At 47.6% G+C, this 11061-nt stretch overlaps 1 protein-coding gene across 1 annotated transcript in view; it reads left to right on the top strand.

Annotated features, from left to right (window-relative positions):
• PPIL6 (peptidylprolyl isomerase (cyclophilin)-like 6) overlaps positions 1-11061 on the top strand; it is a 16663-nt gene that overhangs the window by 3842 nt on the left and 1760 nt on the right. Inside the window, exons 2-7 of the mRNA XM_009572227.1 lie at positions 3357-3412; positions 4708-4803; positions 5205-5393; positions 6335-6397; positions 6543-6690; positions 8015-8071. Coding sequence (XP_009570522.1) covers positions 3357-3412; positions 4708-4803; positions 5205-5393; positions 6335-6397; positions 6543-6690; positions 8015-8071 — 609 coding nt within the window. The remainder of the gene's footprint in view (positions 1-3356; positions 3413-4707; positions 4804-5204; positions 5394-6334; positions 6398-6542; positions 6691-8014; positions 8072-11061) is intronic.

Below are 11061 nucleotides of genomic sequence, written 5' to 3'. Positions count from 1 at the left end.
AGCAGCTTCAGCAGATGAGCTGTGCAATGTTTCCTCTCCAGGTACTTGCTGTGAAGTTATTTGGCATTTGCGTCTTCAACAAGCATGGCGTTATTCTTTACGCAGCTTTCAGCAGGGCGATACTGTAGTCATTTGACTCACCCTTCACCAAAATGTCAGTGGGTGACCCCTATCGGCTCTTCATATGGAGGCTCACTCTCAAATGTTGGGTTTATTTAATTTATCCAATCTGCCTTTCTCTTTCTCAGTCTCTTTCAGATGCTGTCTTGGACTGAAAGGAACTGAAATGGCCACAGCTGCAGCAGGTGGAGAGGTCTGGAGTGAGGAAACCCTCTGACAATCCCACAGAAGCAAAACTCTCGGGTCTCGTGTCAGGGCACGTTTGCACGTTTCAAAGGATGTCACGTTTCTGAGAACATTAGCTGCCCGGCCTTTGAAAGGGTGTCGGTATCATTGTTTAAGTGTGCTGTACAACTTCTTGTGCTTTCCATACTTTTCTTCACGGTAATCGTCGCTCCCTGCAAAGCGAGTGCAGCTCGGCACGGCTGCCGCAGCTGGCGGAGCCCAGCAGTACCGGCAAACTCCCGTCTAACTCTTAGTGCCAGCAAAACATTTATGCTCATCTATGAAATACGAATAAGCTTGCAGAACAACATCATATTGTCACAAACAGGTAGCAGAAAGAGGCTGAAATGAATAATAATCATCCAGTTTAAGATTTTGATATATATAATTTTGATAATTGGCAACCTGTTGAATAGATTTTCATGTACCTGAATTACAAAGTGATGCGAAAAGAAGGGGAGAAATAAAAGCCGGAATGGATAGAGACAGCAAGTAATCGGTGGCTCTTGACTTGCTCTTTATTTTTAAAAAGCCCATCATAAATTTGCAGAAAACAGTCCTGTACAGCTAGTGATATTACTAGCTTGTTGGCTAATAATACTAAGCCAAACGGCCAATTGTTGCTTTTCTGTACAGCTAATAATATTATGCTTGTTTGGCTAATTGTTGCTTTTCTTCTTGACTGTGACTATTAATTGACTATCAGCAGCACGGTTATAGTTCATCCCTTTCTTGCCCACGACGACGGTAAGAATTTCCATGCCTAGAAATTATCAGTAAAAAAACCCCAGCTAAATATTTTTTTAAAAAAAGAAAAAGGAGTAACAGCAGCCAGTCATATATATGTGCAGAATTAAATTTCAGGAACAGAATTTGTGTGTAAATTTAAGCACATTTATGACATGCAGACATCAATCTGTTTTTCTGAAAATAACATGCAGCGGATTGCTCTGGTTTTAATACTTACGTTTTGTAGTACAAAAAGGAGGAAGGAGACATTTTAAAAGGCCAAATAAACTTCAGTTGTATTTATCTGTATCAAGCTAAAAATATGGATGTAGAAAACAGGTAGCGAAGAGAGTATTTTCTAAGGCATTACTGATGTTATATTTGACTCTGGGTATGCTGCTTCTCTTCTTGACTTTACATAAGGCTGCTATAGACTTTTTTTGGCTATAGCAGAAGCCATATGGTCTGGCTACTAAAAGGTTCTGCTTGTCACAGCCTGCAGAGGCTCCGGCAGTCGTCGTGCCGGCCCTCGGGAGGAGGAAGGGAAGGGCTTTCCTTCGCGTCGCTCGGTCACAGCCTACAGCACGCTGCTTGCTGCCGTGAGTTACAGTCGCACCTCGGCTTGTCTGCTGCCACCCCGTACCTGTGTGTAAATTAAAACTGCCTTATCTACCGTAGGATTTTAATATGTCCCATTGTCCAAACTGTTTCATCTCCCTCCATTTTCTTTTTTTTTTTTTTGACCAGGAAAAAACTTTGGACAAAATCATAACATGAAATGATAACATCTTGCGCACGGGTCTTTCAGGCGAGGGAGCAGCTGTGGTAGCGAAACCTTCAGAAGCTGATCGTCTTTGCAGTCTTTGATAATGCAAGGAGGGAGCTCTTCAAATCCAACATTGCTGCAAATCCCAACAAAATAGTTACAAAAGTGTTGCCCTAATGAATCGCTGTGAGAAAATATCACTGAGCCACACACGGACCAGAGAAACTTCAGGGCTACATGGGGGAGCCCTTCTGCAACCTGTGGCTTCTTTCTCAGTCTGAATTTTTCACAGGCATGGGTAGTTCAGAAACATCTTGCTGAGAGGCTGTAGGCTTTTTGGTTCCGACTCTGTGGTTAGGTACAAATTTAGCACTTTATAGAGCTATTTGGATATACAAGTCCAAAAAAAAAAAGAGTGCACATTGTTATTAAGACAAGAAATTAATATAACTTTTATTGTATTTAACAGAGGTGTGTTCTGCAGAACATATTTTTAGCAGGAAAATCACAACTGTCTCATCTGCAATAGGATTTTGACATGCTAAAGATGTATTTTTCCTGGGGATGTGATGATCATTGCGTTGCTCCATGACGTCATGAAAAATTAGGCAAATTTCTGATGTGACGTACCATTCAGTTTTGTCACTTCTAACACCAGTGCCTCCTAAAATTCACCTTGCTCAGGGATGAAAAGTGACCTGACCCAGCCGTGCTGACAGAAGCCCATGCTGAACCTACAGCTGTCCCACAAAACCGCTTTTGCACGTGCTGCGTTAGCCGAAAGGGAGCAAAGCTGCCGCGGTGGCACAAAGCTTTGCTGTGGGAGCCGCGACCCCTCTGGAACGGCTCCGTCCGTGCCCCGGACCGCTCTGCCTGGGGTGCCGGCGGGAATGATGTCTCAGCAGCGCCCAGCGAATACAGCTGTGGGTAGGAGTTTCTGCGTCAAAAGGAGATGCATACTTTACACAGGGTGTAATTAAACTGTGAATCTCATTGCCATGGGATTTTGTGGGTGCTGGATTTTTACATTTGTCTGAAAAGCAAAGAAATTCACATGAAAAAGAGCCACCGAGGGAAATTAAACACAAAGATACTGGGAAATCCTTGGGCAGAGGCTCACCGGAGGCTGGGAGAGTAACGGTGAAGCACTGCTGTCATGTTTGCTTATTCTTACCACGTTTTGCTGGGCATCTGCTATTAGCCACCATTAGCGACAAGATAATGATCCTGTACTGACAGCATCCGTCATGAGCTCTGGAAAGAGCTGGCTTCAGTCCTCTGCTCTGCCACACCGTTCCCTCTAACCTGGTTTTCCTTCCTTCAGGGGAAAACAGAAATCGGAGCATTTCCCACCCTCCCACAGGGTTGAAACCCGCTTACGTTAGGCTTGGGAAGTGCTTAGAAATGCAGGCGGGGGTGTGTTGGTGTCCGGCGTTGCCGTGGAGCCGGGCTCTGTTGACAGACTCGGACTCGCGGTGGCCAGGGTGCCATGGGCCCGTGGCGGGTGGCGGTGGGACGGTGGTGGGGCTGCTCCGGGACCCGGCTTTCCACGTGGCCAAGTGTGTGGCAGAGGTAACCCCTGGGCTTCAACCCCGGAGACGGGCTGGGAGCAGCAGGGAGCGGTGCGGGCTGGGAAGTAAATAAGCAGAGGTATGCCTGCACCCAGCGGGGGCTTTTAGGAAGAAAATATTCCGATTTTTGGGTTTCTGCCTCTTCCTCGGCGCTGCCAGGTGCAGGCACAGGCACCGAGGCTTTATGGGCTCCCGGCCCGGCGCTGCTGGGGGCAGGGGGTCTCCGTTGCAGCATCCTCGCCTCCTTGTTCCTACACCTCCAAGAAATTTTACAGCTGTGCAGTGCTGTATGAGATGTCACGCATGTCGCAGCTCTGCCTGACTTGCTCGGCAGCTTATGACAAGTCCCTTAACACAGCCCTGTTGGTGCAGATGACGAAGAAAAGAGCTGCAAACCTCACGGGGTTTCGCAGACTTTATATAAGAAGCTCAGCCGTGCGGCGGATGCACAGCACGCAGACCACCGTGGGGTGCACAAAGCTGACCTTTATGCCCTCCCTGCCCATAAGAGTTTATCTGCCAGGCTTGTTCCCCAGCATTATTTGCAGCTGACAAAGCTCTGCCATCAATCAGCAGCCCTGAGGACAAGCCAAGATGATAGCTGCAGCAGGGGTGTGCCTCTTGGCTTTTTTCCTTTATTTTTTTCCAGCCACTGTCCCAATGATAGCAACAGCGGCTGGGAGCTGAATAGAAAGTCACTTCTTCACTTTATTCTTTTTAAGGCCAGCTGGGCTGGCTTTAAGCCCCAGCTTGTGGCGCTTGTGTCCGGCCCACGTGGAGATGAGGCTAAATCCATGGACAGGAATGTCCCATATCTAAATAGCGGTGTGCTCCTGAGGCAATGGTACAAGCAACAGGGACTGGAAACGTTCACCTTGCAGCTTTCACTGAGCCACTTGCTTGTCCCAAGGCCCTGGGCCCAATCTCCTGGGACAGTAGAGGACCGCAAAAATGCAGTGATGATGCTCAGAGACATCTTTGAATATCTCACTGCTTCATCTCGTGGGAGCAGGGGGGAGTACCAGTATAATTCAATAATATTTGTGAAGCAGCCCTTCATAGAAAAACAAGACTCCCACTACAGCTGCAAACAGGGATTTAGAATGATTTGCGTGTACTTCTGCAAGTGTCAGGAATTACACCAGAGGCATGAGGGGTGCAGGGTAATAACTGGATTAGAACGTGGCTTAGGTTGTAGTTCACAAGGGAAATACAAGCTGTGATAGGATGGCGGGGGGGGACGACGGGTACTAAACTGCTTGTAAGCAATTTTTTTTCCTTACCTTGAAAATCCAGGCTCTGAAGCTGAAGTTTCCAAGCAAGTTTGCAGATCCTGTAATACAGCCTTTAGTAGAATTTGCATGGCATGAATATTTACAGGAGAAAAAGAAGGTAACTCATTTCCTCAGGTTGTTTCGGACACGAGTCCTCTCCCCGGGGCTGCAGCATCTTGCAGCTCGGTTTATTTAATGTCCTCAGAGACCCTCAGGGCAGCATGGGCCTCTCCGGGAGCTTTTCCTGTTCAGTCTGAGCTGCCCCCAAAGTGACACCCCTGTCGTCACGATAATGTCCCGTAGCAGCGGGATCCAGACCTTTAGAGCACGTAACTGCATGCGGCATCAGCACACCACACCAAAAGCTGCTGCTCAATCCCTTCCCATCGGCGGGATTTGTGGTTTGAAAAGTAGCAAAGGCATAAAAGTATCACAGGCATGGTGGGTTATTGCTGATTGCTTCTTCACTAAAGGTGTAAATAATCCCTGGAGGCTTTATGTTGCCCCTCCGCAATGCAGGAACTGAGAGGTGAGGTGTGGGCATATGCCTCCTCGGTGATGTGCTTCCTTGATGGCCAGCTGCTGGGGGACGAGAAGGAGCTGCTCAAGTGGTCTTACCATGAGTGGGACTATCGCGACTTTAAGCCCGAGGCACTTTACCAAGCGATTGCTGAGGATTTCTACACCAAATATCTGAAAAACAGCCAGGCAAGTAACACTGTTTTACGAGAAGAGTACAAGTCTGTAAGTGTCTGGAGAGGCTGTCTGCTGAAAGGGCAGATACCGCGAGGGGGAAGGAGAGTGAGCGCAGCGGCGGCAGTTTCTTGGTTTCTGCCCTGCGATGGCAGGGCCAGAGCTGGGGATAGAAGGGCCGGCAGGGAGCATCCCCTGCCAACAATGAGGATGGCAGAGCCTCCGCACCTCTCGGCAGCCAGGAAAGGGCAAATGCTAGCCCAGATGCCTGATAGGTATTAACTGCTTCAGGGCTGAACAGTCCAACAACGGCACATTGCTGACCATGCTGCAACTGTGCTGCTCCAAAATCCCAAACCACCCAGCCCTTGGCTACCAAAATTCTTGGATACCCTTATTCTTGGGTACCTAAAAGCCCAACTGCCAAACCTCTCCTTTCCCAGCCAAGACCCCCTGAAATGCCATGGTGTCATGAGATGTGATGCAGCTGGCGCTGATTCGGTATTGAGAGCAGAGAAAAATAAAATGTCATGCTAAAATAAGTAACGGAGAAGATACGGCATCGACGGCATGGAGATTTGAGGCTGGCTGGGTAGAGCGAGAAACGTCCATTTCGGTGGGGTGGCCGGTATTCCTGAGGATTCATTTAATCCTGCCTGTATTGTATGGGCTGCAAGAGGCATGTAAATAAATGCAAGAGGAAGAAGCAGGCCCTGCCCAGCAGTTCACTTTAACACACCGTTAGGATTATTTCTGCCCAGAATGAAGTGAAACATCCTCTACTTTTTTGTGCGTTTAAATAAAATAGTAGGAATGCTGTTGTGCATTGACAATCCTGCAGACATTTTCTGAGACCATTCGTGCCGGGCAGCTGGACCCTGGCCTGCATTAGGAAGCGAGTGCAGCACGGAGAGCTGGCCTTTCCCTCACTGCATTTGTTTTTCTGCTTTAAACAGCACGTGTTTGTGTACCTGGAGATAGCCATCGAGGAACAGCCCGTCGGGAGGCTGCTCTTTGAGGTACGTTACAGAGGAGAAAAGCAAAAGCGAGGAACAAGTCCACCCAGAGCGATGGTTTCACCTGCCGAAGGAGGGGGGGCAGAAATCTGGCTAGTGGACGTCAGCTAGGAATTTCACATGTGTTTTCCTCTTCTCGCTTTTGCAGCTCTTTTCGGACGCGTGTCCCAGGACCTGTGAGAATTTCCGTGCCCTGTGCGCCGGAGGAGCGACGTCTCCCCGCGACGGCCGAGAACTCACCTACAAAAACTCGCTTTTTCATCGCCTCGTGAAAAACGGGTGGATCCAAGGAGGAGGTGCGTTTCCAGGTGTCCTGAGAAAAACCGAGATACAGCACAAGGAGGGGGGGATGATCTGCATGAATTACAGTCTTCATCCACAGAGACATAACTGAACTCCAGGACAAAGCTAATCTCTTAATTAATATACATATAAAAAACAGAAAACATTTTCTCTTTTAGTCATCTCACTTTCTAAACATAGGAAAAGTTTGGATAATTTGTTCTTTTGATTATCCAAGACCCTTTCAAAAGAATTTAGGAAACTAACTGAAAACATTAAAACCCTTTTCCAATGAAGTTCTTTGGTAAGTAATTAGGAAACTAATTGGAAACATGAAAACACTAAGAATATCCATAGGAAAACATATTACTTGTTTTATAGAGAGATTAACTTACGGAGGCATTTTAGCCAAGTGTCAGAGCCCTTGCAAACGAGCCGGTGAGTTGTCTGAACACCAGTGCTATGCTTGGAGTGTGGCACAAGGAGAAAGGCACCACGAACGATGGGTCACGCAGCTTGCCCGACTGACATCCCCAGGGAAGTCAAGATAGTTAGGTGTATCAGAAGGCATTTTCCTTTGTTACCCCCTTTTGGTCTGTCATACATCTTACCTACCTGTATTTCTTACCTGTGTTTGCCTTGCTCCAAATGTGAGCGCTTAAATCCATTTCAAGTTTATACTTCGAAGATACTCCTCCTACTTTTCATGAATAACTATGCAGATATCTATGTAGTCCATAAAAGCAACCTAAAATTACAAGCTTGCTACTGTAGAGGACTAACCATAACCTGACTGGTATCAGACAATGTCTAAATAAAGTAACAAAACCAGACTTCTTTAAAAAAAATTTAAAAAAATAGATGCATCAGGTTTCTTCAGTGCCTTACTCATCAGAAATCTGGTTCAACAGGAATTTCTCTCTTATCCAACCTCTTTTCTGAGACAAGTTAGTGGTCTTAACTCACCATAACATCACAGCTGCATTTTCATCCTTCCTTCTCCTAACCCTGCTCCCTCCGAGAGGCGTCCTTCTCCAGGGCACCCCTTCCTCGGCTGGCCACTGCCACCGCACAGCTCTCCCAGCAGCAGATGCTGGACCTTCTCAGAGGGGCAGCGCTTAAATGGGCTGCAAGAAATAGTTCTCCATAGAGAGGCTGTCTCTTGGGACGGAAGCAGAGCTCTTCCCAAAGGTCTGATAAAATTTCAGTAAAACAGAAAGATGGATGCAGTTGTTCCCGCAGGCTGATGCGCAACCCACGCCTCTGACCTCACTGATAACCCCCAATAATGCCTGTGATAAACCTGGCTTCTGATGGTTACTTTTATCTACCCTGCAGACATCATAACTGGAAAGGGAGACGGAGGAGAGTCAATTTATGGTCCCACCTTTGAAGGTATGGTTCCTCAGCTATCTTACTGCGCAAATGGCCAGTTTCCACAACAATCAAGTTGTTTACCTGATCTTATTCACAGAATAACCTGGGAATGTCCTTTCATCTCCCTAAAGCAAAAGGGTTTGCTTTTCACTTAGAATTATTACCTGCTTGCATTAGCACGAGCGGACTGCTTTAGCGAGGTCACTTTTTGCTCTGTAACCTTGGCCCCCTCCTCTGATGTTCCCTGACCGACGCTCAGCTCCACCAGCCCCTTCTCCCTGCCTAAATGAGGGCTCCTACTTCAAACTGTGAATACTCACCTTGTGGATAGGACCTTAGAAATGTAGAAGTGGATTAGCTACAGATCTCCAGGCACCCGATACCACTTATTTAAATGCATTTAAAGTAATGGAAATAAGTCAGCTTTAACTCTAGACTTCCTGGACCTCAGGCAGCTTTTCAGGCTTGGGGACACCGCAGGTATCGCTGCCAGCGGCTATGTGACTCTTCTGATGTAAGGGGAGTTATTTCTCAATCTCACATAAAACCGTGAAAGTTGAGAAATGACAAACACGAGTTTAAGTTTAACAAAAAATGTTCCCCCATACTGGTGTAAAGTAATAAAATGTAAAGAAAAGAGAACATTATAACTTGCAATATTTAAGAAAAGCAACCCATATAATCGACATAGACATTTGGGATCTTCTGTTTAGATTAAATGCTACCCATAAAGATGTTTTATGACAGTTAAAGCACTTTTGAAACTGATTTATGTTCGCTTATATAAAAGCTTTCCCACTGCCAATGGCGCAAACGATGTGACATTTGAGCAGGCTGGGCAGCAGCCAACACAGAGATCAGAAATGCCAAGTGTAGCTGAAAACTTTCTTTCCCAAGACGCTGAAGAGCCTACTCGCAAGGAGAAGCCGCTTTCACCTCGAGGCCCCGGGATGGACGGAGCAAAACCCGGCTGGAGGCCAATCGCTAGCCCACTCTGCCCGGCCGAGTCGCAGCGCTGGCGTGCAGGAAAGCTGCTGGAAGCGGAAGCCCGGCACGTGGGATTTAAGGCAGTAAATGCTACGGGCTGCCTAGAGTCGGCAGGAAGGAGCAAAAGTCACTTCTTTGATGCTGGAGCTCCTGAAATAGCAGCAAGCCTAGACTCTCGGGACATGCACATCTCAGAAAGAATATAAGCTGATATCGGAAGAAACTAGCACTGGCTGTTAAATTGTTCGCAAGACGGATGTCACCAAGAATTTAAAAGTTTGTGACTCCTCTTTTCCAGCAATGCTACCTAATAGATTTGTGCTAGTGCACATCTCGCACCCTTCGCACTTTCTGTTCGGGTAGAAATCTTCCGCGGAGGAAAAGGAGTTTGAGCGTGCGTAGGCACCTCTGCATGCAGGAGAGCCACGGCCCCACGTGCGCTGCCCAGGCTGCGGCACAAAGTCCCAGCCCAGCGCACAGCTTTTTGCTCCCAGATCCATCTTCCTCGTCCGGGCAAAGCTTGTGCTTTCCCTGTGCTACGCAGAAAGAAGCTGCCATGCCATGTGGGAAGGTGACAATGAGTCAAAAATCACTTAAGTAATTTTGAGGTGGATTTAATTTGGAATCTATCAACCTTAAAAGTGTCCCTGGAAGAGTTCTGTTACCCATATTGCACATATTCCACGTGTTGATGCATTAAAGGAGAGGATTGCTAATTCTTCCCCTCCTCCTTTTTAATTAAAAGTTGTTTTTCATCCTTGAGAAAGGTGTTCACTTGGGTATGCCTTTCCATTTTAAGGCTTAGATTGCTTTCCCAGTACTTCCCGCCAAACTATTTTACACTGAGGGCAGAGGACAAATATCTTCGGTATCTGAAAAGGGTGAGAGATGCCTCTGTCAGCCGGTAATGTTCTGGGAGACGCTGCGCTTGGCATACATTCGGGCACTGCAACGCCTGCTGAAATTAATGGGACACAATGGCATTTTACTGTAATGAGCTAAAAGGATTGAGGTGATTACAGAGAATCACTCGGATTGGAGCGTTGTGTCATAGGACAAAGCATCCTACTCCAAAATTAGTCTGCTGAAGTCACTTTGCAAACCGCAAGGCAGCAGTCACGGAGTAACCGTTCAGTTAAAATTTAGTTACCATTTTTATGAATCACTTTCTGAGGAGGGCACGCAAACTGGGTAAAAAGAATTAAAAAAAAAAATCAGAGAACAATAAAATCTAAACATTTCTACAGTTTCCTTCAAGCTTGTTGAGAGCTCCATGGGGCTCTTGAAGGCTCAGTGTGATCAGGTAGGAGATGAGCGATGAAGGGGGCCAGGATCAATGCACCCCCTGCTCTCCACCTTGTAGCTGGGCTCCCCTCCACAGTGGAGAAGGAATCAAGTCCTTGCCATCATCTCCCAAATCCAAGCACGCCTTTTGTCTATCCTTCCCCAGTCATCCGTCTTGAGAGCCATTTCTTCTCTCCCTCACCAGTCCTTCCTCAGCCGGCACAGAGGATCCTTTTCACCTCCTTGCTCTTGCCTTGCATCTCCCATCGCCTGCCTCCCCTCCTCACCCCGGAACAAAGCTTCCGCTCTGGGAGCACCCCGGCCTCCTTTACTAAATACCTGCTCTCCATTTATTCAGCTCTGTCATTTTATTTGGCTAAAGAAGTCTCCTGCTCGCCCTCCCGCACAAGCCGCCGAGTGCCGGGAAGCAGCCAGAGGGATGTCCTGCCCTGACAGCCCTGTCTGCGCTCACGGGGGATCCTGTCCTCTTCACCGCAGACAGCGGCATGAGGGGAGGCAGAGCAGAGGCTTGCGTGGAGCATTTTTCTGCTTTCCCCCTTACAGTGGCAATAATCCCAAGTAGCCGCGGGGAAATGCTGTGCTAAGTGCCCCGAGCTCCTCCGGCGAGAGACCTTTAGGGGAAAAGGAGAAGGGAAAGGGAGAGCGGGAGGAAGGAAAGGGGAGCTTGCGGGAGCTGGCAAAAGGGAGCTGTACGGTGAATAGCAGCAAAGGGAGCA

The sequence above is a fragment of the Fulmarus glacialis genome, unplaced genomic scaffold (genome assembly GCF_000690835.1).
Source record: "Fulmarus glacialis isolate BGI_N327 unplaced genomic scaffold, ASM69083v1 scaffold35452, whole genome shotgun sequence".
Classification (NCBI taxonomy): Eukaryota; Metazoa; Chordata; class Aves; order Procellariiformes; family Procellariidae; genus Fulmarus; species Fulmarus glacialis.
Note: the sequence above shows the minus strand (reverse complement) of the source record. Positions and strands in the feature narration are given on the sequence as shown.